The following is a 25,855-nucleotide window of genomic DNA, read 5'->3' on the forward strand; positions in this document are numbered from 1 at the left end:
CTGATCATGGGTGGCTCAGTGGGAGGTGGGGACCCATCCACGGATGAGCCTCTTGCTCTTGGCACCAACCTGAGCTTTTGTTTCGATGTTTCTGGTTGATTTAGCCTCTCGAGTGCTTGTCATGCTCAGTGGGAGAAGTCCAAACCTCCAAAACAAGAGGAAAGAATTTAGTAGCACAAACAGGCAGCTCTGGGGCCCAGCAGAAGCCTCTTTTTTTTTTTTTTTTTGAGACAGAGTCTCGTTCTGTCGCCCAGGCTGGAGTGCAATGGCGCAGTCTCAGCTCACTGCAAGCTCCGCCTCCCGGGTTCATGCCATTCTCCTGCCTCAGCCTCCTGAGTAGCTGGGACTATAGGCGCCTGCCACCAGGCCGGCTAATTTTTTGTATTTTTTTTAGTAGAGATGGGGTTTCACCATGTTAACCAGGATGGTCTCAATCTCCTGACCTTGTGATCCGCCCGCCTCGGCCTCCCAAAGTGCCCGGCAGAAGCCTCTTGGCAGTCTTTACCTGATCTGACTGGATGCCAGTGGCAGGATGTTATGGGGTTCTTGGGAGTTGAACGTACTGCTCCGGGGGGCAAGCTGATTCTCTGTACCAGTCACCAATCCAAACAGAACCTGGCAGACAAGAGGTGGAGCTCAATAAAATGCAGAGGTTTCATTGTGCAGGTAAAAAAAGGCAAAAAAAGGTTAGTCACCCATCGCTATTGTATTTCTAACCGTCATTTTGGGGAATGTTCTGAGTGCCTTAATGCTTCACGATTACTTTTTATTACTGCCCACAGGTCAGAATCTGAGAGGCAGGGAGTTTTTATTCCTCTTTCTGAGGCCTGGATAAAACTGTAATAATCCTTATTTACAACTTAAGGGGCCAAATCTTGGTTGCCTCAGTGTGTGAGATTTTATCTAATCCTCTTTCAGTCTTTATAACTACACTCGGCTATTTGTGTCTTATCCCCCTCCCTATGCTGCATCCTGGAGTATTACGTGCTTGAGCAGGTTAATTTTGTAATTTGAGCCTGTGTCACTTGGTTTGCACTGAGCATGTTTTTGATTTGACTCACAGAAGTTCGCTGCACCAGGCGATGAAGGTTGCTGTTGAGGTGTGGCGTGAAAACGTCCAGGTCAAATGGATCAATGAGGGCTTCCAGGTGGTCAGTCACTTTCTCAATTCTGAGAAAAGGATTAGGATCATTACTGTCCAAATTTTTTAGGATCAAAAACAATCTTATGATATCCTACTGCTGTAGAAATCTTGGAGGTGGGTTTTATTCTACTTAGTTGCTGGCTTAGTACATTTGTCACTGATGATAGTGCTTAAGTCACCCTCAAGAGTTTCAACCTGACATGATGTCTAAGTGAAGTCCACCCTTTCCCCCTGTTCTGTCTATAAGGAGGGCACTAAGGGCTCAAATGATACTCAGCAGCTGCTAGGCTGACTCAGAAGAGAGAGGAATGAGAGTCCCCCTATTTCACTTGACCATGGCATTTATCCAGCAGGCGGCCATTATTTAACTTGCTGGTAATATGAGCACTTACTGTTCAAAACAAACACAATGAATGTGCAGTATAACAGGCTGACTCTGGTGGCTTCCTAGCAAAGGGACTATTTGCTTTTGGAAGAGACCGCCTTGACATAGCTCCCTAGAGGATACGACACCTGGAGTCTGGCTTGCTCCGGCCACTCTTCACCTCGTCAGCCTTGGCTGTCAGAACAATGTTGAGGTAACGCAGATCATAAAGCAGCTGCAGCGCCCGGTTCTGGGTGACTGGAAATGCACCTTCTTTCTGCAAATGAATTCCCGGTCCCCACCCGTGAAGGGAGAGGTCTTGTTATGTGAGCGTAATAAACAGCTTCATGTTTTGGTTGAGTTTCAGCTTGCTATTTCAGAAGCAGATGGTTTTAATACTCATATGGCCAGTTTAATCTCACAACAACAAACAAATTATGTTAGAAACTTGATCTTAAAATTAAAAACAACAGCAGGGAAGAGACCTGGCCCTTAAAAAAGGCCTCAGATGCTGTAAATGGTTGTCCTAAAGGGGAAAAAAGGCTCCTTGCATGAAGGAGAAGTATTTTGAGGAAGCTCATTAGAGAAGACTTACTGAATTCTTTCCAAAATCAGGATTTGTTCCTTCTTGGGTTTTTTTTTTTTTTTTTTTTTTTTTTTGAGATGGAGTCTCGCCTTGTTGCCCAGGCTGGAGTGCAGTGGCACAATCTGGGCTCACTGCAACCTCCACCTCCCAGGTTCAAGCGATGTCTCCTGCCTCACCCTCCTGAGTAGCTGGGACTACAGATGTATACCACCACATCTGGCTAATTTTTGTATTTTTAGTAGAGACGAGATTTCACCATGTTGGCCAGGCTGGTCTTGAACTCCTGGCCTCAAGTGATCCGCCCGCCTTGGCCTCCCAAAGTACTGAGATTACAGGTGTCAGCCATCGCACCTGACCATGTTCCTTCTTAAAAAATGTTACTGGCCAGGTGCTATGGCTCCTGCCCATAGTCCCAGCACTTTGGGAGGCCGAAACAAGCGATTTGCTCGAACCCAGGAGTTTGAGACCCGCCTGGGCAAAATCGCAAAACCTGTCTCTACAAAAAATAACAAAAATTAGGTGTGCTGGCACATGCCTTGTGGTCCCAACTATTCGGGAGGCTGAGGTGGGAGAATCTCCTGAGCCTGGGAGGTTGAGGTTGCAGTGAGCCGAGATGGTGCCACTGCACTCCAGCCTGGGTGACAGAATGAGACTGTCTCAAAAAAAAAAAAAAAAGTTACTAATGAAATGGGATTATACACCAAGGGCAGAATGCTTCCTAGACAGTGAAAGCAGTGTGAAGGGTTGGGAGACGAGAACTCCCCGTAAATAAGCTCCTCTGTGTGTCACACTGTGTGGCAGGCAACTGTTCTCTAACTCCCCACAGTCACCCCTGAGGTAGGTGTGCTGTGGCTGGGGCAGGGGGCTGTCTGCCTTTTACAAGTGAGGAAACTACTGAGCGGTTTATCTACAGGATCACATTTGGTCCTGAGGAAACAGAGGTTAATGATTTGCCCGGAGCCCCCAGTGAACAAGTGGCAGCACTGAGGTTGGAAGCCAGGTCTTTTATTTTGAAGCACTGATCCTTTTCATTGTTTTTTGATTTTTTTGTTTTGTCTTTTTAAGAGACAGGGTCTTGCTTTGTCGCCCAGGCTGGAGTGCAGTGGTGAGATCATAGCTGCTCACTGCAGCCGCGAACTTCCAAGCTGAAGCCATCCTCCCACCTCAGCCTCCCAAAGTTCTGGGTCTTGGTGTTTCCATCTGTGCTGAGCTGCCTTCTCAGCGAAGATCTGCTCGACCCTTTAGAATGAGTGTAAGTAAACTCACAGCGCTGGGTGCTACTCCTAAGATAGAGCATTTTTACAGGACCCGATGCCTGGGCTGGGTGATCCTTAACAGTTTGAGTCTTTGATGTCAACTGCTCAAACCCAAGACAAAGCTAAGGTTTTCTTTTGTTTAATTTGTGTTTTTAATGGGCAAACATTCAGACACCTACCTTAATCTGTTTTTCTTCGGAAAGTTTCTCGTAGGCAGCTACTACTTGAACCATACAGCTTTTCAGCATCTCCTGTAATGTCACCTTTGGCAAGGCATGGCCTCCAACCCGATTAATTTCCTGGCATAAACTAAACAGGAAGGACTGTACATACCAGGATGGCTAAAAGAACAAAGAAATGTCACATTGCCAACTTGCACCAATTAAATGACACACAGTGAAAGTGAATCCACTTAATCTTACAAGGCCTATGTGCAGGACTTTGACCCCTCTCGGCAACGCTTCTTACAGGCAGACTGTTCAGCAGACACAAGGCCCCTGGTTAAGTGCAATTTGCTGTTACTGCCTCCATGGTCTGAGGCTGATCTAGAAGAGGTGCCTGTGTTTTATGCTGCTGATTTCACGGCAAGTAAGTGGTTCCCTAATTAGCACACAGCCTATGCTACAAAAGGAAAGAATGGTTAACTGACTTCTTGAACAGTCTGCCATTTACTTAGCCCTACATCTACTACGCCCCCACAGTAGAAAGTTACAGATGTTACTTTCAGCTATTCCTCACAAGTTGTATGTTGAATGATTTTCTAAAATCTTCTTCCACGGAGCAGTTTATTCCCTTTTTCAGCCCATGATCCCTGCCCACCTGTGCAGGGAGTCGGATCTTGGATGTGACACTGCTGCCAGACTCTGCCTCCTCCTGAATTTCTAGCTCATCCCAGCTGGTGGCTGTGGCCAGAACTGAGCCAGCATCATCGAGAAGTAATGACTGGGTGAATCCATGAATCAAAACCTGGTAATAAAAGGCAAATATCCATACAAGCCACTCAGATCCTCTGTAGAGTTTCTTTAAAACAATCTGTGTAATCCTGAGAACAGCTCAAGATGCTGAAGCTGTAGGTACAGTGATGGTATCAGTCCTCTTTTGGCTAATTATCAATGATATCAGCCATGGGAATTTTGTTGCTAACTACCCTATAAATGTCAAATGCCACTTCTTTTTTTTGAGACAGGGTCTTGCTCTTATCCCAGGCTGATTGCAGTGGCGCAATCACAGCTCACTGCAGCCTCGACCTCCTAGGCTCAGGCAATGCTCCTGCCTCAGCTTCCCAAGTAACTGGGACTACAGGTGTGCACCACCACATCCGAATAATTTCTGTACTTTTTGTAGATAGGGGGTTTCATCATGTTGCCCAGGCTGGTCTTGAATTCCTGGGTTCACACAATCCACCCATCTCAGCCTCCCAAAGTGCTAGGATTACAGGCATGAGCCGCCATGTCTAGCCCAAATACCACCTCTTAGGGTACAAGTGGAGCCTACTGGGAATATGATATTTAGGTTAAAGAGAGGAAAGCCAGGCAGAAAGTCTTTCATTCTCATCTGATGCAAGGAAAAAATGCAGCTTTTCTGTCTACAGAATCTAAGCTAAAAATGAATGAAAAAGTTTTTTTTGAGACGGAGTCTCGCCCTGTTTGCCCAGGCTGGAGTGCAGTGGCGTGATCTTGGCTCACTGCAAGCTCCGCCTCCCGGGTTCATGCCATTCTCCTGCCTTAGCCTTCCGAGTAGCTGGGACTACAGGCGCCCACCACCATGCCCGGCTACTTTTTTGTATTTTTTTAGTAGAGACAGGGTTTCGCCATGTTAGCCAGGATGGTCTCCATTTCCTGACCTCACGATCCGCCCGTCTCGGCCTCCCAAAGTGCTGGGATTACAGGCATGAGCTACCGCACCTGGCCAAAAAAGTTTTTACTGAACTTTCTGGCAGAGATAAAGTTAACTGTATGAAATCAGAATTGTTTTGCCTTTACTACTGAAGGAACTGATTGAGGTTGGCAAGACTGGAATATGACAGAAGTGAGACAAGACAGGGGGAAGAAGTTACATCACTCACTTTCACAACTGCACTGCTCCAGACCCGGTAGCCCATCACGCTCTGCTGAAAGAGTACTTCTTTAACCTCTTGCCACTTGGCCTGTGTAGGAATGATTTCCTGAGTTTTCACCTTTCCCTGTTTTCTCAGAGCCCTAAACTCCCTTGCTGGTTTCTCTGAGCTGTCTGATTTTCCCAGGATACACTGCTTCAGATGGGGGCACAGCTCTCCCAGGGACTGGCAGAGTCTGGCCATGAAAAGAACTGAGTGCAGCTTGGCACTGTTGAGGGCATCCTGTTGCCCTTGCACACCTTCTTCAATGCTCTGTAGCTCTGCCCGGATGCAGTTCACGACGTGCTTGATGCATGCCACGGACTGAGTCCGCAGCATCTCCTGCACAGTCCCCGCATCTGCATATCTGTCAAAGGCAGAACTCTTGGCCTGTGTGGGAGAAACGTCCTTGGGCAGTGACGAGTCATCAGAGGGGAGGTAAGCCAGGAGGTCATCCAGTTTAACCTTCAGCTTAGAATCCAGGGCAGAACAGAAGTTCTGTACACAAGGGCTGATGGCTTGTGCTTTCATGGAGAGGCCGCTACTGGCAAACTGACCCCGGTTTGCCACGTTGACCCAGGCAGCATCGGAAGGCAGGTCATTAGGACTCTCAGACCAGAGGAAGAGCGACATGTTGTACTCAAAGTGGATGTGCTTATTTGAAGGGGAGTTGCTGGTGCTGCTTTCAAGTTCCTGCAAAGCTGAAACCAGGAGCTCCTTGGAGCTACTGGAGATGGAATCAAAGCCTTCTTTTGTCAGAGTCTAAAAGAGAATGAGAGAAGAGTTCTAATCACAGTTCCTTTAAGGACATTTCAAAACGAGTACCAAATGGTAATTTATCCTAGCATTCAGAAGGTTCACCATCTTCAGAAAGATGGCATGGTGTTGGCAGAGAATAAAGCCATTATTGATCAAGTGACAGAGGCCTGGTGTATTTTCAGCTCTAGACTCTCGATCTGTTACTAAGCAGGAAAAGAATATACTTGGGAAGTGAAAGAAGTCTCCCAAGACAGTCAAAATACCACTAGGATTGGCCATAAAACAGGTAGACCATGTGACTGTCCAGCTCACCTGTAATCGGTCAAGAAACAGTTGCTGCATCATATCTTCCCAGAACAAGAGCGGCTTCTCCAGAAGCTGCCGACATAGCACATCCCAGCTGTGATTGGTGGACTCATTGGTAAGTAACTCCCACATGGCATCCCGGATTCCCGCGAGACCCTTCATGCTCTTCACGTACATGAGCAGGTTGGTGATCCCATTTTTAATGTCTTCATTACACCTGCAACAGAATCATGTTCTTTGGGCTCCATCAGAGGCATGGTGTTCACATCTTTATTAAGAAAAACATCAGAATCCCATTTGACAATCTCTTATCTGAGTTCCAATAGATAAATATCTATGTGTCTCAGTGTTAATAGATCAGTAGCAACACAGAGTGTTTTGGCTGGGTTGGAGCATGTAGTCTGTTGCCTGCACCAGGCCTACCCTTGCTTCCCCGAGGATATACGCAAGTCTGGACCCTGTGGAATGGCTTAAAAAAACAATGCATTAAGTAAAAACAGGAGTTGCAGAACTCTCACATAAAGAGAATTTAAAACTCCCACATAACCTTTTGAAAGACAAATTCCTTCTTGGTTCTCCCACAGCGGGTGCTGAATGACCTCAAAGGTGGCAATGGGTCACAGAGTGAGTGGCTGATGGGCAGCACGCCATCCAGGACATGCTCTGTCACCCAGGCAGGAATGCAGTGGCACAGTCACTGCTCACTTCAGCCATCCAGGACAGGCTTTCTGCACATGCCTCGCTGCATGGGTGGTTCCTGCCAGCTGCAGGGAAGCTCTTTCTGGCTACTTACATGTGGATCCATTTCTGCAGCGTGTCTTTCAGGTATTCCTGGCTGATGGGATGTGCAAGGGTTCGGAGTGTTGGCTGGAACTCGACGATGGATGCTGGCAGGTGTTTAAACCAGCTGCAGAGTTTCATCTCTTCCTGCAGGACACCAGTACCCTTTCCTAAAGAGAAGGCCAAGTAAGAAGCCATCTAGGCCACCCTTTGAAGTGCATATTAAAACAGGGAGTTAGGCCGGGCCAGCTTGGGCAACACAGTGAAACCTCACCTCTACAAAAAAGAAACAATTAGCCAGGCGTCATGGTGCACACCTGTAGTTGCAGCTACTTGGGAGGCTGAGGTAGGAGGATCACTTGAGCCCAGGAGGTCGAGGCTGCAGTGACCCATGATCATGCCACTACACTTCAGCCTGGGCAACAAGGTGAGACCCTGTCTCCAAAAAAATAAATAGATGGAATTTCACTTCAGCCTCAACCTCCTTGGCTCAAATGATCCTTCTGCCTCAGCCTCCCAAATAGCAGGGACCACAGGGGCATGCCACCACACACAGCAAATGTTTATCTTTTATAGAGATGGGGTCTCACTATGCTGCCCAGGCTGATCTCAAACTCATGGACTGCCTCAGCTTCCAAAGTGCTAGGATTATAGATGTGAGCCACAGCACTGGGCTATTTCAAAGTGAACCCATCATCAGCCACTTCAGACCAGCTCCATTTCTACTTAACTTGGTCACCTCCCTTCTCACGTCCTTACAGGCAATCTGTCACCAAATCCTCTCCTCCTAAACAGATGTCCGAGCATTGCAATTAGCTTCGTCTCTATTGTTCCTTTGTAACCCAAGCTCCCAGCGGCTGACACCTGGATCGTGGCAACAGCCTCCTAAGTGAGCTCTCGGCATCCATTCTAGCCCCAAGGGGATCTATTGCCACCTAAAAGCCAAATGCATTTATTTCATTTCAGTTGAGATAAATGCTACCAAATAAAAGTATAGGATGCACAGGCACATATAACAGAGGGTCCACACCAAGCCTGGAAGGTCCCAGGAGGCTTCCATTGTTCTTTGGATAATGTCTAAATTCCCTAGCCTCGCTCACAAGGCTGGGCATTATCTGGCCCCTGGCCCCACCTCCAGTCTCTGCTCAAGCAGCTCTCCCCCTCACCCAATGCCTCACCGGCTGTCTTACAGTTTCTCCTTGCCTCAGGATCTTTGCACATCCTCTTCCCTTTGCCTGAAAGCCTGTTCCTTGCCTTCTTCATCTAAGTGACTGCCACTCAACCTTCAGCTTTCAGGTTAAAGGCTTCTCCAGGGAAGCCTTCTCTGACCTTGGTGAGTTACTTCCATTCAATGTTCCCAAGGCAACTTGTACTTAGCCTTTCTAGCAATGACCACTATAGACACTAAATGGATATTCGCCTATTTGTGAGTCTGATACCTGCTTCTACCACTGAACTGCGGCCTCGATGAAGGAAGGGCCTCTATTTGTCCAGTTCACTGCTCCATCCCCAGAGCCTAGCATGGTGGCTGGCACACGGTAGATGCTGAGCAAATTATCAGTTGAGTGAACCAGAATTTAAAAAGCTTGGCTAAGGGCTCACCGGCAGGATGCTGGCCTGTGATGGTCTCCAGAGTAGAGAAGAGCAAACCACATGGCAGGGCTGGATCTGGCAGCAGTCCTTCTGGCAAAGTGTAGAAAAGGGCATGAGCTTGCTTCAGAGTGGTGGCCAGCAACTCCACTAATGAGCAAATCTGAGCCTTGATACCAGCACCTAAAAGAAGAAACCATCCTCTTTCAAACAATTACCTTTCCCACAGTGAAAGACAGAGGACGCTCTGGAGGCTTCAGTCTCCCGCAGCTACCCTTCTCCATCCCATGTTTAAGGACCAAATGTTGGCCAGAAGCCACACCCACCATGGTGTGGCTGGTTGAGAAGTTTCTGAATAGTTGCCTTTCTGGCTAGCAGGAAGTCTGTGAGGGCTTGGCGAGGAGAACTCTCTTCTAAGAGCATTATAGAGCACAGGGCCTCGGCCACAGCTTGGTCAGACACGGCTTGGCATTTGAGCAACATCTTGCTTTCATGCAGAATAGTTGACCTAGAAAAATGATGACAAAGGTCACCAGGGTATTTTTCACATCTTGGATAAAGAGCTTTGGTACATCAGGAAAGAAGACAAACACCATAAACCTGTAGTGAGAAGCTTGGCCACCACCAGAGCAGCTCTTTAGGCTGGATCCACTTACCGGAAGTGGCTGGCAGCTGCCACCTGCCGGATGAGTATAGGAAACCGGGAGAGGACGGGACTGTATCGGGAACTAGAAGAATCCAGCTGGAGCAGGCTGTGGAGGTGGCAGCAGAGCAGGTAGAGCTGTGTGGCGTGGAGACACTGAGAGGCTTCCATCGAGCTCCAGATCTTCTCCGGAATTTCTAAGAGTAGCTTGATCTGGGCAGCCATGCTGTAGAACTTCTCCTGGGATGGCTGCTGTGGCTGCAGGAGAAGGCACAGAACTAAACCAGAAGAACGAACAAAAGCAATCTCAGTGTTCTGTAGGCTTGGGAAGAAATCTGGGGGTATTTAAGGATACAAAGCTTCTATTAAGCTGGGTTCAGTGCAACTCAGCAAGTCATCAAAGCCCAGTGTAGAAGAGTTGCCGGAGTCAGGAGTGTTGTAAGATCCCCTGGTTTTTCCTACACACGCGTGCATTTTTGCTCAGCCCCACGGAGAGGCAAACTTTCATCTTACCATCTGGTTATCAGTGATCCTCTTGATGCTTCGATGGCATGAAGCCCTGTGGACTACTACTCATGTGAGCTTTCTCCATCCTTTCCTGATGTTCAGCCTTCCTACTTTTTCTTCTGTTTTTTGGGGGGGCACCGTGGACTTCTTTGCTGACTGTTTGACGTCACCAAGGAAGGTACTGACTGCACCAAGCCACCATCTGGTTCAGTCTTTAGGCCTCTACTCATCTGAGTCTATCCTTACTTCAGGATTTTCTCTCCCTCAAACATCTCCCTCATGAACAGCGTATTAGTCCATTCTCACACTGCTATAAAGAAATACCCAAGGCAGGGCGCGATGGCTCACGCCTGTAATCCCAGCACTTTGGGAGGCCGAGGTGGGCAGATCACTTGAGGTTAGGAGTTTGAGACCAGCCTGGCCAACATGGTGAAGCCCTGTCTCCACTAAAAATAAAAAAATTAGCTGGGCATAGTGGTGCATGCCTGTAATCCCAGCTACTCGGGAAGCTGAGGCAGAAGAATTGCTTGAACCTGGGAGGCAGACGCTGCAGTTGAGCCGAGAATGCGCAACTGCACCCCAGCCTGAGCAACAGAGCGAGACTTTGTCAAAAAAAAAAAAAAAGGAAGGAAGGAAGGACCCAAGACTGGGTAATTTATAAAGAAAAGGAGTTTAATTGGCCCTCGGTTCCACAGGCTGTACGGGAAGCATGGCTAGGGAGGCCTCAGGGAAACTTATGATCATGGCAGAAGGGAAAGCAGGCACGTCTTACATGGCCAAAGCAGGAAGAAGGTGGAGGGACATGCCATACACTTTCAAGCAACCAGATCTCATGAGAACTCATGAGAACAAGACCAAAGAGGGAAATCCCTCCCCATGATCCAATCACCTCCCACCAGGCCCCACCTCCAACACTGGGGATTATAATTCAACATAAGATGTGGGTGAGACACAAATCCAAACCACAGCAAATGGATTAGTGCCTCATAAAAGGGCTGGAGGCAACTTTTAGGTTCTTCTACCTTCCCCCACGTGAGGATGTAGCAAGAAGGCCCTCACCAGACATCAAAGGCCAGTGCCTTGATCTTGGACTTCCCAGACCCAGAACTGCGAAAAATACACTTGTATTATAAATTGCCCAATCTCAGGTATTTTGTTATAGCAGCACAAATGGACTAAGAAACCTAAATTCCAAATCTCATCATGCCCTTAAGGTCCCTCCTTACTAAAAACAACCCAAGCCTAAACTGACTTCCTTCAGAACTCCTAGGGTAAATATACACAATTATTTTGGGAATCAAACGTCTCAGATTCCAGTGATTCTCCTGCCTCAGTCTCCTGAGTAGCTAGGATTACAGGTGCATGTCACCATGCCTGGCTAATTTTTGTATTTTTAGTACAGACAGGGTTTTACCATGTTGGCCAGGCTGGTCTCGAACTCCTGACCTCAAGTGATCCACCGCCTCAGCCTCCTAAAGTGTTGGGATTACAGGCGTGAACCACCACACCCAGCCTTTTTTTTTTTTTTTTGAGACAGCATCTCACTTTGTTGCCCAGGCTGGAGTGCAGTGGTGCGATCATGGCTCACCACAGCCTTGACCTCTTGGGCTCAAGAGATCTTCCCACTTCAGCCTCCCAAGTAGCTGGGACTACAGGCATGTGCCACCATGCCCGCTCATTTTTTGGTATTTTTTGTAGAGATGGGGTTTCACCATGTTGCCCAGGCTGGTTTCAAACTCCTGTGATCAAGCGATCCACCTGCCTTGGCCTCCCAAAGTGCTGGCATGAGCCACAGTGCCTGACCTGTTGTTCTAAATTTTTTTACATTTTTTTCTTGTCAAGTTTCCATGGATTTATTTCCTCGACCAGATTGTAAGCTCCTTCAGAGCAGGAATTGGAGGACTTCTGTTTCTTTGTAACGTGAACGAAGAAGACACACAAATTTTTGTGGGGTTGACCGAGAATAAACCAGATATAACAACTATGAAAATCAATACATTTCTAAAATCAGGCATAATTCAAGTTAGCGTTTTAATAAACCCTGAAGCATGACTCAGTTACAGCAAAGGCTGGCCACCTAAGGGGACACGTGTACTAAATGTTAGCTTTGGGATGAGGTCACTCATTTCAAAATTCTGTGAAGTTATTTGCAACTTCCTATAGTTCTATTGTGTCAGTCCAGTCTACTGAGCAGGATTTCTGTAAAGCTCAAGTAGCATGAAAAAGTTCCAAATTGGAGTTAAGACTGTACTTTTCAGTTTCTTCTTCTATGTCCCAGTAAGTTCTCCCAGGCTGTTAAAAACAATTCCCTGTTTACCTTTTTCACCCTCCATGTCCTTTCACTTCGTTCATTGCTAGGTCTATATTCTTTAAGGGGCCAGGTGCGGTGGCTCTCGCACCTGTAATCCCAGCACTTAGGGAGGCCAAGGCAGGCGGATCACATGAGGTCAGGTGCTGGAGACCAGCCTGGCCAACATGGTGAAACCCCGTGTCTATTGAAAGTACAAAAATTAGTCGGGCGTGGTGGCAGGTGCCTGTAATCCCAGCTACGCGGGTGGCTGAGGCAGAAGAATCGCTTGAACCCAGGAGGCGGAAGTTGCAGTGACCTGAGATCGCGCCACTGCACTCCAGCCTGGGCGACAGAGCGAGACCCTGTCTCAAAAAATAAATAAATAAATAAAAATTCTTTAGGAACGCAAGCTGCAGCTCCAATATGAGGATGTGTTTGTTTACCTCCCATCCTTCCTCATCGTGTCTAATCAATAGCGTTTGTGGGGAAGAACACGGGATAAGGATAACCTGAATGAAAAAAGCCTTAGTTCTTAAAATGAAAATGTTCAGCTATTAAAAGGGAAGGGCTTGGCCGGGTGTGGTGGCTCATGACTGAAATGCCAGCACTTTGGGAGACCCTGTCACATACATACATAAAGGTAAGGGCTTGACGGCTGTACTACCCTCAACAACTCCCAAAGGGTAGAACAGCTATTTGGGATTGTGGAAGTTATTCTTGGGGAGGGATAAGGGGAAGGTAGGGATGAGGAAGAAATGACTTGGAGGGCAGGTGTCAACATAGGGGAGAAATCTGAGGAAAAACAATGTCAGGACATGTTATATAGGAGAGCGTTGAACTGTCAAGACAGAGACCCCTGGCGTTTTCCGCTAAAATTGAAAGGAGCCCAGTGAGGTGTAGGAATCAAGGCCCGAAGTCGGGGGAAAGTGCCTGAAGAAACTGTTGAATGGCATTTCCAGAACGGATCAGCAGCCGCATCTGTGCAAGGAAGGCTGGCATTGTCCCCTGAGGGGGGCCCAAAGGGTGAGGGGCGGGTAGGCTCCTGGCTAAGGAAGCTGAGGACTCGCGGGGTCTGGGACTGACCGGCGGGGGGCGGGGCTGACCTGCAAGGCCAGGGGCTCCGGGACCCGCCTGCGGGGCCGCAGGGTGGGGGCATGGGGACTGACCTGCGGGGCCCGCGGTGGCCGGGGCGCGGCCGAGCCGGCCTGGCGGAGGCGGGCGCAGTACTGGTCGGTGGCCTTCACGGCGTCCACTAGCCCCACGGCGCAGCGGCGCATCTGGCCGATGGTGTCGGCCGCCTCGATCAGGTCGCGGTACCGTTCGCCCACCATCTGCCGCAGCTCCTCCTTCTTGTGCTCGATCTCAGCCCGAACCTGGCGCTCCAGCCCGCGGATCTCCTCCGCTCCATGCGTCTCGAAAAGAGCCGCAGGGTCGCGCAGATCCAGCCGCTTCAGCGAGGGTGAGGTTGCCGCGGTGGCCATGGTGCACTCATCAGGCCCCGGCGAGCCACCTACGCCCTTTTAGTCCCGCCCCCACCGCCATCTTGGTTGGGGGCGGAAGCGCTTCCGCCCCGCTGGGGGGCCATGTTTGTTTCCAGAGGGGGCGGGGCGAGAGCGAGGGGCGGGAGCGGGGGGGCGGGAGCGGGGGGCGGGCCTGCGCGGGGTTTTCTTAAAGGAAGCGGGCTCGGAAGTGAGGTCGCCAGACAGGTGAGGTCGCCAGGTGGGCTGCGAGACTGTGGTTGAAGTCTTCCCTTTCCCTTAGGCGCAGAGCTTCTCTGTGGAGTTAGGGGTCGGGATGGGGCCCCGCGGACTGACCGCGTTGGCGCAGCCGCAGCCGCCGCTCTCCGCGCGCCTGGCGCCCGCGAGCAGACTCGGGCGCGCTCGCCGCCGCTGGGTCTCGGATCGTACCCCGCGTGCAGTTTTACGAAGAGGGACATCCGCGCCCCTCACTGTTCCCCGGGAAGAGCTACCTCGCCGCCCCTGAAGGGGTTCTGAGCGCTTGTTTGACGTCTGCTTTTCCTCTGCTGTTGATTCGTGTTGGGAGTTTTCCATTTCGTTTAAAACCGACATTTAGCCCCTGAAGACGTTTTCCCTGCGAGAGCCTGACCTCGGTGGCCACGGGGGAGGAGGGCGGCGGGCTGGGCGGGAGAGGCTGGGACGCCCCGGGGAACGCAGCGCCAGACGGGTGGGAGCTCCTCACGTGGCCCAGGAATAGTAGAATCTGGAGATTGTGGCTTGTTTCTGGTAAGTCCCAGACCCTTCTTTTTTTTTTTTTTTTTTTTTTTTTAATTTCTTTTGGAAGATTTCACCCACACCAATGTCGACAAAATGATGCAATGTGCGCAGCGGCCAGGCTGAGCCCCCAGCAACTCAGGGCCTACGGTGCATCCCTGCTCGTTCCCTTTCCCACCCGCCACCTCTGGACACACAGAATTTCAATCTGCAAATAAATGGTGCATTTATAATATTCGAGTTTACCCCGCAAGGGCCTTGCGGCGTAGGGAGTATCATTCTCACTTTACAGATGGGGAAACGGGGGCCCGGAGAGGCAAAGGGTTTTTTACTCAGTAAAAGTGCGGTTTTCAAAGCCTGTCCACGAGATTATCTCATTTTCTGGGCACATCCGCCATGCCAGGTAGGTAGGAGTAATATTCCTAGTCTATTTATGAGGAAAAAAAAAAAACAGAAAAGCTTATTTACCTGCCCAAATTACATAGCTGGTAGGTGACCCAGTGAGCATTTGGACGTCGATTTTTAAATTCCTGGCTCGCGCTCTTTTCTGCATTTTCACATAATTTCCCGCAGAGCACCCTCTGTTGGCGGGCCTGCAATTTGCAGTCTGTAATCGCATTCTGCAAGGGACACTTACTGGTATTCGGCTGATAAGCATCCGCAGTATCTCCTTTCTGTGACTGGGGAATTCATCGCTATCTAGCAAGATCTTTTTTCTGGCACCCTTTATAGCTACGGTGCCAGCCTGCGGCCTGGGACTGGCATATCAGGCACAAGTGCCCAGGACTTGGGTGAAGAGTTAGTGATGTTAAAAAGCAGGCTGTAATCCTAGCACTTTGGGAGCCCAAGGCGTGTGGATCCCTTGAGCCCAGGAGTTCAAGACCAGCCTGGGCAACATGGCCAAACCCCGTCTCTACAAAAAATACAAAAAAAGGGCCGCGCGCCGAGTGGCTCATGCCTGTAATCCCAGCACTTAGGGAGGCCGAGGCAGGCGGATCACATGAGGTCAGGAGTTCGAGACCAGCCTGGCCAACATGGTGAAACCCTGTCTCTACTAAAAATACAAAATTAGCTGGGCGTGGTGGCGCACACCTGTAATCCCAGCTGCTCAGGAGGCTGAGGCAGCAGACAGGAGGCTGAGGCAGGAGAATCACTGGAACCTGGGAGACGGAGGTTGCGGTGAGCCGAGATCGAGCCACTGCACTCCAGCCTGAGCAACAGAGTAAGAGTCCGTCTCAAAACAACAACAACAACAACAAAAAAAAAAACAACGAAAAAAAGAAAATTAGCCGGGAGTAGTGGTGTGGGCCTTTAGGCCTGTAGTCCCAGCCACTTGGCAAGAGGCAAGTGAGGCAAGAGGATCACTTGAGCCTCTGGAGGTCGAGACTGCGTCAGTGAGCCGTGATTGGGCCACTGCATTCCAGCCTAGGCAACAGAACGAGACCCTGTCTCAAAAAAAAAAAAAAAAAAAAAAGTCGATGACAGGGGTGATTGCATTTTGTTGGTGGCACAGGTATCACCGGCAACATCCACTCCCTAAGGACAGCAAGGGCAGTGAATCCAGCTGCAGCTCCCAGCTGCTAATGCTGGCGGTGGTGCTGGTGGCAGCTGTGGGCACCCACAATGACGTCCTTGGCAGAATCACCCTGTGGTGTGCTGGTCTGTGTTCTAAATGTTCTGTTTCCCTTCCTTCCTTCCTTCCTTCCTTCCTTCCTTCCTTCCTTCCTTCCTTCCTTCCTGTCCCCTGAGCCTGCCTCCCCATGTTTCTCAGAGATTCTATGAACTGTCCAATGTCTTACTGATCAACTTTGTTTCTTTGAAAATCAAAATCGGTTTCCCTGGTTTGCCCTAGCCCTAACTGATACACACTGCACTGAGGTTGCAGCTCCGTGAGAGTTTGGTTGAAGCCTTTCTTACAGCAAGGGGAGAAATGTCAACATATCAGGGATAGTGTGGGGGCCCGGGGCTTTGTATGGGATGGCTCTTGTGCTTGTGCACAATACCTTTAAGCTCAGGTAGAGAAAAGACAAACTGGCCAGCTGTCAACACTGCAGTGTGTGTGTGTGTGTCTGTGTGTGTGTGTTTTGAGACAGGGTCTCACTGTTGCCCAGGCTGGAGTGCAGGGGTGCAATCACGGCTCACTGAAGCCTCCACCTCTTGGGCTCAAGCGATCCTCCCACCTCTGCCTCCCTAGTAGCTGGGATTACAGGTGTGCACCACCATGCCCGGCTAATTTTTTAATTTTTGTGTAAAGACAGGGCCTCACTCTGTTGCCCAGGCTGGTCTCGAACTCCTGGGCTCAAGGGATCCTCCCGCCTCAGCCTCCCAAAGCGCTGGGGTTACAGGTGTGAGCCACCGCACTCAGTCCAGAGTGTGGTTTGAAATCAGGGTGTTCTCTGCCTTTCCTCTGTATTTCCCTGGCCAAGTTCATCTGACTGGCCTGAAGATGCCACTGTTGTTCCTCTGCCTGCAGAACTGAGCACTGACAGAAGCCATCACTTGACTGCCTGGTCACTGGAAAAGCTCCTGGCCCTGGAGGAAATATGTCTTTAACTCTTTCCTCTCCGTGGTTCCTTTCCTGTTCTCTGCCTCCCAGGACAGCACCACCCCCTTCCTCTGCCTTCTGCATATCAGCTGGGACCATCAGAACCACAGAACCGGGGGCAAAGAACTCAGCTTCCACAGCCGGACCAGGCACCGTGCTGGGGACAGCCAGACAGAGATGAGAACTTAGAGCCTTTTTTTTCTCAAGGTATTAGGAGGTACCTGAGTGAAAGAGGCACCTTTTCGCCTTATTGCCATAGTTTAGTTCTGGTTTAGGGATGAGTTCATGTGTGTTGTGTGATAACCTTTAGCGTGAAGCAACCTGCCTGAGTTCACACAGGTGCCTGTCTTCAGATCCCCTAGCTCTAGAAGTCCTTGATCTTTCTACATTGTCACATTATTAGCTTCAAAGAAAATTTCAGAATACCAAGAGACAGATGGCTCAAACAATTCTGAGCACCATTCAGGTGGTACCCACACTGCCTCCTGATCTCTGCCTAAGGGTGGGTCTCTGCAGTCGGTTTGGGCACCCAAGCTGGAATAGCGATCCAGTGATTTGGGGGCAGATGACACATGGGGTGGCCATGCCTGGTAGCCAAGCATGTGCATGCTGGAGGGCAGTCTTTCAACACAGTGGATATATGCTGACATTTTAGTTTCTTCAGACCCATCAGCACACTTTTTTTTTTTTTTTTTTGAGACAGAGTCTCACTCTGTCACCTAGGCTGGAGAGCAGTGGCACGATCTCAGCTCACTGCAGCCTTCTCATCCCAGGCTCAAGCAATTCTCCTGCCTCAGTCTCCCGAGTAACTGGGACTACAGGCGCGCACTACCACACCTGGCTAATTTTTTGTATTTTTAGTAGAGACAGGGTTTCACCATTTTGGCCAGGCTGGTCTCAAACTCCTGACCTCAGGTGATCTGCCCGCCTCAGCCTCCCAAAGTGTTGGTATTACAGGCATGAGCCATCGCGCCCAGTCCTGATCAGTATACTCTTATCTCATTCAGAACATTGAGCAGACAGATTTCTCCTGTTATTTATTTATTTGAGACTGGAGTACAGTAGCATGATCACAGCTCACTGCAGCCTTGACCTCCTGGGCCCAAGCGGTCCTCCCACCTCAGCCTCTGGAGTAGCTGGAATGCACTACTACATCCAGCTAATTTCTAAACTTTTTGTAGAGATGGGGGTCTCACTGGGTTGCCCAGGCTGGTCTTGAACTCCTGGCCTCAAGCCATCTTCCTGCCTCCGCCTCCCACAGTGCTGGGATTACAGGTGTGAGCCGCTGTACCCAGCTCTCTTTACTTTTTAATAGAAATATAGAAAGCAAGCCAGGATAATGCCCAAAGTGGAGAGTTTCAACATTGCAGATTTTGTAGACACCACATGTTCTTGCCTTATGCAATCTGTGATCTAGCATCTGGGAGCATGGGTCCCATAGATCTTGGCTGTCAAACCAAATGATTCAATAAATATTTGCAAAATATGCCAAGCGTATATGTTACATAATCACAGTGTCTACACAAAGGATGCATTGGAAAAGGCACAAGGGCCTTTCGCCCTCAGTTATCTAATAATTGAAATAACAAAAGCAGTAAGACAATTCTCACCCATGTCATCTCACATGCACTTCCACCCTTCTTCCAATACCCCCTCTTTGATGTAAGGTGGCTGCGTTTTTGGCATGTCCATATAGACTCTGAAGAGTGAACCTGCTGAATCTTGTACCTGGGCCCTGATGATGTTGGACGAAGGGGCATTCTCTGATAAACTTAGGAGGGAATAAAATCTGGGGATACCTGGAGAAGAGAAAATAAATGGGAGAGACAAAATTACCTAGGAAAATGAAAATAAGAAATTTAACTCTAGCTAAGCAAGGAGAAATGGAAAGGGTGAAAGCGAGAAGGAAGAAGAAAGGAGAGGAAATTGGAAATTGATCACAAATTAACAGGGGAGGAAAGAAAGGGAAATTTGATGTAGTAAGGGATACACTGTCAATAAAAGTAACGTCCAGGGCAGGACAAGAGGTTGAATTCCACACTATTACTCAGTGGGATTCGGACATTTGGTGTTTGCTCTTGGCTGAGATGCCAATGGGATCAAGAGAGCCCTAATGTAGTTGTCTTGACATCTTATCTTTATGGCAGTGTTTATCAGCCTGTGTCTACTGGAGGTGACATTTGTGGTAGAAGGGGTGGTTATTTGACTTAACTGTTTGCAGATACCTGAGACTCTGCCTTCAACAAACAGCCAGGCAGGCATGTTTGCAGAAACTCCTACATTTGTTCCTCCTGTGCCTGTGCTCCTGCCTTGTACATCTGGCTGCCTCCTTAGAAACTCCACTTGGGGCCAGCAACGGTGGCTCATGCCTGTAATCCCAGCACTTTGGGAGGCCAAGGCCTCCCAAAGGATCTCCTGAGGCCAGGAGTTCGAGACCAGCCTGGCCAACATAGTGAAACCCTGTGTCTACTAAAAAAACACAAAAATTAACCAGACGTGATGGTGGGCACCTGTAGTCCCAGCTACTCAGGAGGCTGAGGCAGGAGAATTGCTTGAACCTAGGAGGCAGAGGTTGCAGTGAGCCAAGGTCGCGCCATTGCACTCCAGCCTGGGAGACAGAGTGAGACTCTGTCTCCAAAAAAGAAAAGAAACTCCGCTTGGATGTCTAAGAGACATCTAAAATTTAGCACATCCAGAATAACAACTCTCTTCTTAGTGCCCCTCCTAGGCCCTCACTCCAAGTCATTCCTATCTCAAGAAATGGCACCGCCCAGCTATTCATGGCTCAGACTCAGAAAGTCTTCTGTCTCTCCCTCACTCTCCATACCCAGTGCTTTCACAAGCCCTATAGGCTCTTCCTCCAAAACAGAGATGGATGAGCTTTTGCTATAAAGAGCCAGATAGTAAGTGGAGTTTGCAGACCCTGTGGTCTCTGTCTTTTTTTTGGGGGGGGGGCGGTAAAGATGGGGTTTCACCGGCCGGTCGCGGTGGCTCACGCTTGTAATCCCAGCACTTTGGGAGGCCGAGGTGGGCGGATCACGAGGTCAGGAGATCGAGACCACGGTGAAACCCCGTCTCTACTAAAAATACAAAAAAATTAGCTGGGCATGGTGGCGGGCGCCTGTAGTCCCAGCTACTCGGAGAGGCTGAGGCAGGAGAATGGCGTGAACCCGGGAGGTGGAGGTTGCAGTGAGCCGAGATCGCGCCACTGCACTCCCGCCTGGGCGACAGAGTGAGACTCCGTCCCAAAAAAAAAAAAAAAAAAAAAGATGACCTCAAGTGATCTGCCCATCTCAGCCTCCCAAAGTGCTGGGATTACAGGCATGAACCACTGCACGCGGCCAACCTTGTGGTCTCTGTCAACACAATTTAGCAAGGCCGTCGTCGCCCCAAAGCAGCAACAGGCAGCACATCAGCAGATGGGTGTGGCTGTGTCCAGTAAGACTTTACAGGCATCCCCCAGTATCCGAGGGGGATTGGATCCAGGACCCCTGCATATCTCCAAATTCGTGCATACTCAAGGCCTGCAGTCAGCCTTGTGAAACCTGTGAGTATGAAAAGTGGACCTTCCATATACACGGGTTTTGTATCCCACAAATTCTCTGTTTCCAATCAGTGTTTGGTTGAAAAAAATCAGAAAAAAAGTGGACCCATGCGGTTTAAACGCGTATTGCTCAAAGGGCCAACTGTATTTAATAAAACAGGCAAGGCCCATTTTGGCTCTTGGACCATGGTTTGATGACTCTTGCTCTTTTTCCATTTCCACTGGTCCAGGTTAACAGTTTCTCATCCTTTCTTTCTTTACATTTTTTTTTTTTTTTTTTTTTTGAGACGGAGTCTCGCTCTGTCGCCCAGGCTGGAGTGCAGTGGCGCAATCTCGGCTCATTGCAAGCTCCGCCTCCCGGGTTCACGCCATTCTCCTGCCTCAGCCTCTCCGAGTAGCTGGGACTACAGGCGCCCGCCACCACGCCCGGCTAATTTTTTGTATTTTTAGTAGAGACGGGGTTTCACCGTGGTCTCAATCTCCTGACCTCGTGATCCGCCCGCCTTGGCCTCCCAAAGTGCTGGGATTACAAGCGTGAGCCACCGCGCCCGGCCTTTTTTTTTGAGACGTAGTCTTGCTCTGTCGCCCAGGCTGGAGTGCAGTGGCATGATCTCGGCTCACTGTAACCTCCACCTCCCGGGTTGAAGCGATTCTCCTGCCTCAGCCTCCCAAGTAGCTGGGATTACAGGCACGCACTACCACACCTGGCTAATTTCTGTATTTTTAGTAGAGATGGGGTTTCACCATGTTGGCCAGGCTGGCCTAGAATTCCTGGCCTCAAGTGATCCGCCTACCTCGGCTGCCCAAAGTGCTGGGGTTACAGGTGTGAGCTACCACGCCCTCCCCTCCCCTCCCCTCCCCTCCCCTCCCCTCCCCTCCGCTCCCTTCCCCTCCCTTCCCTTCCCTTCCCTTCTTTCTACAGAATCTTGCTCTGTTACCCAGACTGGAGTGCAGTGCCACAATCACAGCTCCCTGCAGCCTTGACCTTCCAGGCTCAAGCAATCCTCCCACCTAAGCCTCCTGAGTAGCTGGGACAACAGGCGTGTGCCACCATAACTGGCTAATTTTTAATTTTTTTTTTTTTGAGAGGGAGTCTCACTTTGTCACCCAGGCTGGAGTGTAGTGGCACGATCTCGGCTCACTGCAACCTCCACCTCCAGGCTCAAGCAATCCTCCCACCTCAGCCTCCCAAGTAGGTGGGGCCACAAACATGTGCCACTGTGCCTGGCTAATTTTTGTGTTTTTGGTAGAGAAAGGGTTTCCCCATATTGTCCAGGCTGGTCTTGAACTCCCAAGCTCAGGCGATCTGCCCTCCTCAGCCTCCCAAAGTGCTGAGATTATAGGCATGAGCCATTGCATCTGGCCTAATTTTTGAATTTTTTGTAGAGGCGGGGTTTCACTATGTTGCCCAAGCTGGTATTGAACTTCTGGCCTCAAATGATCCTTCTGCCTCGGCCTCCCAAACTGCTGAGATTATCGGTGTGAGCCACCGTACCCAGCCTCTACTTTTGACCCCTTTTAGTTCATGCTTCTTGCCACAAAGGCCACTTTTAAAAGTGGAAACCAGGTTTTGTGTATCCTCTGCTTAAAACCTCCACCGGCTGCCCATCCCTCTTGGCCAGATGCAAATTCCCATCAAAGACTTTCAAGTCCCTGCGTGGCCTGACCCTACTTGACCCCACTCTCCTCCTCCCTCACTCTACTCTGGCCTCCCTCGTCTTCTTCCTGCTTCATAAACAAGCTTTGGCTCCCTCCTTCCTAAAGCCATTGCTTTTGCTGTTTCTTCTGCAGATCTTCATATGGCAGTCACCTTCTCCAAGAAGCCTGCCTGAACCACCCGTCTAAAATAATAAAAGCTAGTATTTATCAACAGCCGAATACACGTTCTTATAAAACTTGAATATGAACTATCTTATGCTGTCCTTTTTTTTTTCTCTTGAGACAGGGTCTTGCTCTGTTGCCCAGGCTGGAGTGCAGTGGTGCGATCACAGCTCACTGTAGCCTTGACCACTTGGGCTCAAGTGATTCTCCCACCTTAGCCTCCTGAGTAGCTGGGACCACAAGTGTGTGCCATCACACCTGGCTATTTTTTTGGAGAGACAAGGTCTTGCTGTGTTGCCTAAGCTGTTCTCAAACTCTTGGGCTCAAGCAGTCTTCCCACCTCGGCTTCCTAAAGTGCTGGGATTACAGGGATGAGCCACCGTGGCTGCTTCAGATCCTGTTGTAATCTCCACTTCACTGAGGAGGAAATTGGGTCCAAGGGAGGTTATGTAATTTGCCCCAAATCATTGGGGAAGTAGCAGAGTTGGGATATAAACCAGCTGTGTGGCTCTCAAACCCAGGCCTTTGACTCCCACTCTTTACTGCTTATGCATTTTCTTTTTCTTTTTTGTTTTGAGAGGGCGTTTCACTCTTGTCGCCTAGGCTAGAGTGCCATGGTGCCACCTAGGCTGGAGTACAGTGGCGCCGTATCGGCTCACTGCAACCTCCACCCCCTGGTATCAAGTGATTCTCCCACCTCAGCCTCCCAAGTAGCTGGGATTAGAGGTGTGTGCCACCACACCCAGCTAATTTTTGTATTTTGAGTAGAGACGGGATTCACCATGTTGGCCAGGCTGGTCTCGAACTCCTGACCTCAGGTGATTCGCCCACCTCGGCCCCCAAAAGTGTTGGGATTACGGGCATGAGCCACTCACTGCGCCTGGCCTGCTTATGCATTTTCATCATAGCATTTGTCACGGTATTGAAATTACATGTTCATCTATTTATGTGTGTTTGTTGAGTGTCTCTCTCACAACAAGGAGCAGAGAGCTGGTCTGTCTTTTATTTATTTATTTATTTATTTATTTATTTATTTATTTATTTATTTATTTAGAGACGGGGTCTTGCTACATTTCCCAGGTTGGTCTCGAACTCCTGGGCTCAAAGGATCCTCCCAACAGCCTCACAAGTAGGTGGGACTACAGGCGTGCACCACTGTACCTGCCTTCTGCTCTGTCTTTTGTCTTTCTTACTAAATTCTCAGCTTCTAAAACAATGTCTGCCACACACTAGACACTCAATAATCATTGAGTGCCTGAATAAAAATTTAGCTTTGTAATAAGGTAACTTCCTGATATGCTAAAAAAAAAAATCCGTAAATATTCCAACTATGCGTTACCCTACAATTCTTAAATGAGAGAAAGAAAATGACCAGATTGATTTAGTCTAGTTTCAGAAATGCTGAATTCATTCATATTTATATTCATGTCTAACATCAGCCCTTCCCTCCCGCTCAAACAATGTGAAGTCTGGACTTTTGAATGTTCCTTATGGAGTTAGAGTTAGAGAAGGCTTCTGTCCCTTTTAAGCCTTTTTATTCCCTTATTCCGGTGCCCAGTCTCCAGGCACCTCATCCGTCTCTTGGTGGCTCTTTTGCTCCTGCCCCCACCTCTGTATGTAGCTCCTTCATTCCATTCATTTCAGCTAAACCCTTGCGAGTGTGCCATCTGTCTCCAGCTGGACCCTGGAGCAGTGCAGATGGTGATAAACCCAGGATTCACTGCACGCTCCTCTCTCTATGGTGAGCACCAGGCCCCAGGCCAACCGTGGTCCCACACTGGAGGGAGGAGGAAAAGAGCTCAGTGATTTGTAACATACCACGAACTGCTAAGTTTCCAGAATGCTTTGGCAAGAAGAAGCTCTGTTTAGGGAGGTGGAAGTTTATTCCTGGTCCCGTGTGGTAGAGACCATTGAATTAGGGTTAACAGAGGAGTAAAGTCCTCTAGCCAGAAAGGAACACTCTTTGTGCAGCGTGTGCCACCTTATCAGGTAGCCAGCTAATTGCATTTACTTTTCTGCACTCTGATTTGCTTTCATCTTGCGTCACATAGCTGGTTTTGTTAGTGCTGGCCAAGCTTTCTACCGATGGCAGGATTAGAAGCCGTGGTTTAATATTAGCAATTTTGGAAAATGATCAGCTGTTTAACAACCAAAACATTTCTGGTCTTCTTTTGCTCTGATTAAAGGTGAAGGGACACTAATATGTACTGGGTATCTCTCTATGTCTGATAATGTGACAAATTGTCTTCAATATTTCTTTTCATCTGATCGTTACAGAATTCCTTGAGGTACTTGGTGTTATCCCTGTTTTGCAAACGAGGAAGCATGGTCTTTGGAAGGTCAGGCACTTGCTCAAGCTCACACTTTCTGTAGGTGGTCATGCAATGTGGAGAAGTGGGTAAGAGTGCAGGTTCTGGCTGGGCGTGGTGGCTCACGCTTGTAATCCCAGCACTTCGGGAGGCCGAGGTGGGCGGATCACGAGGTCAGGAGATCGAGACCATCCTGACTAACACAGTGAAACCCCATCTCTACTAAAAAATACAAAAAAATTAGCTGGGTGTGGTGGCGGGCGCCTGTAGTCCCAGCTACTTGGGAGGCTGAGGCAGGAGAATGGCGTGAACCCAGGAGGCAGAGGTTGCGGTGAGCCAAGATCGCACCACTGCACTCCAGCCTGGACGACAGAGCAAGACTCCGTCTCAAAAAAAAAAAAAAAAAAAAAAAAGAGTGCAGGTTCTGGGCAAGTGATGCAAGTATGCTATGCCTCAGTTTGCTCATCTGTATAATGGGAATAAAAGTAGCACCTACTTCAGAGAGCTCTTATGGGAATTGAATGAGATGATGCATATTAAGTGCTTAGAACATGGCTTGGTACGTAGTGAACAATCAGCTAATTTTTTTCTGATGTTCGCGTCTAATTTACTCTAAAGCAACTGGAAATTTGTTATGTTTTGGATTTGAGTGAAAGATGAGAAGATGGTAACAAGTTGGTTTTGGGGGCCTAATTTCTAAACTCTTGGCATTTGTCTATAGTCAGCTTTGCTGTCACTGAGACCTGGTGCATCTTTATGGCACTTTTAGGGCACTCCTTTGTCATCTGCTTGACGATGACTTAAACAGACATTCTGTTTAAACTAGGCTACAAAATCTGGAAGAAATCAGATGGGGCCATTAAAAATTAGTCTCTGTGGCTGGGTGTGGTGGCTCACACCTGTAATCCTGGCACTTTGAGAAGCCGAGGCAGGTGGATTTCCTGAGGTCAAGAGTTCGAGACCAGCCTGGCCAACATGGCAAAACCCGTCTCTACTGAAAATACAAAAAATTAGCCGGGCATGGTAGCAGGTGCCTGTAATCCCAGCTACTTGGGAGGCTGAGGCAGGAGAATCACTGGAACCCA

General features: G+C 49.1%; 1 protein-coding gene across 2 annotated transcripts in view; it reads right to left on the reverse strand.

The window, feature by feature from the left end:
• The window catches only part of COG1 (component of oligomeric golgi complex 1), a 15,062-nt gene extending 1,181 nt beyond the window's left edge, over positions 1 to 13,881 (reverse strand). The window contains exons 1-13 of one of the 2 annotated variants that reach the window (XM_055243818.2): positions 13,487 to 13,881; positions 9,537 to 9,781; positions 9,207 to 9,388; positions 8,893 to 9,063; positions 7,304 to 7,460; positions 6,517 to 6,727; positions 5,416 to 6,207; positions 4,170 to 4,316; positions 3,530 to 3,691; positions 1,658 to 1,785; positions 1,062 to 1,170; positions 506 to 615; positions 70 to 145 (exon numbers count right to left, since the gene is read on the reverse strand). In XM_055243818.2, coding sequence (XP_055099793.1) covers positions 70 to 145; positions 506 to 615; positions 1,062 to 1,170; positions 1,658 to 1,785; positions 3,530 to 3,691; positions 4,170 to 4,316; positions 5,416 to 6,207; positions 6,517 to 6,727; positions 7,304 to 7,460; positions 8,893 to 9,063; positions 9,207 to 9,388; positions 9,537 to 9,781; positions 13,487 to 13,801 — 2,805 coding nt within the window. In that variant the 5' untranslated portion in view covers positions 13,802 to 13,881. The remainder of the gene's footprint in view (positions 1 to 69; positions 146 to 505; positions 616 to 1,061; positions 1,171 to 1,657; positions 1,786 to 3,529; positions 3,692 to 4,169; positions 4,317 to 5,415; positions 6,208 to 6,516; positions 6,728 to 7,303; positions 7,461 to 8,892; positions 9,064 to 9,206; positions 9,389 to 9,536; positions 9,782 to 13,486) is intronic. The other variant, XM_063617419.1, reaches the window with a different exon arrangement.
• Positions 13,882 to 25,855: the final 11,974 nt, after the last annotated feature.

Source organism: Symphalangus syndactylus, chromosome 14, assembly GCF_028878055.3.
Source record: "Symphalangus syndactylus isolate Jambi chromosome 14, NHGRI_mSymSyn1-v2.1_pri, whole genome shotgun sequence".
NCBI classification, from domain to species: domain Eukaryota; kingdom Metazoa; phylum Chordata; class Mammalia; order Primates; family Hylobatidae; genus Symphalangus; species Symphalangus syndactylus.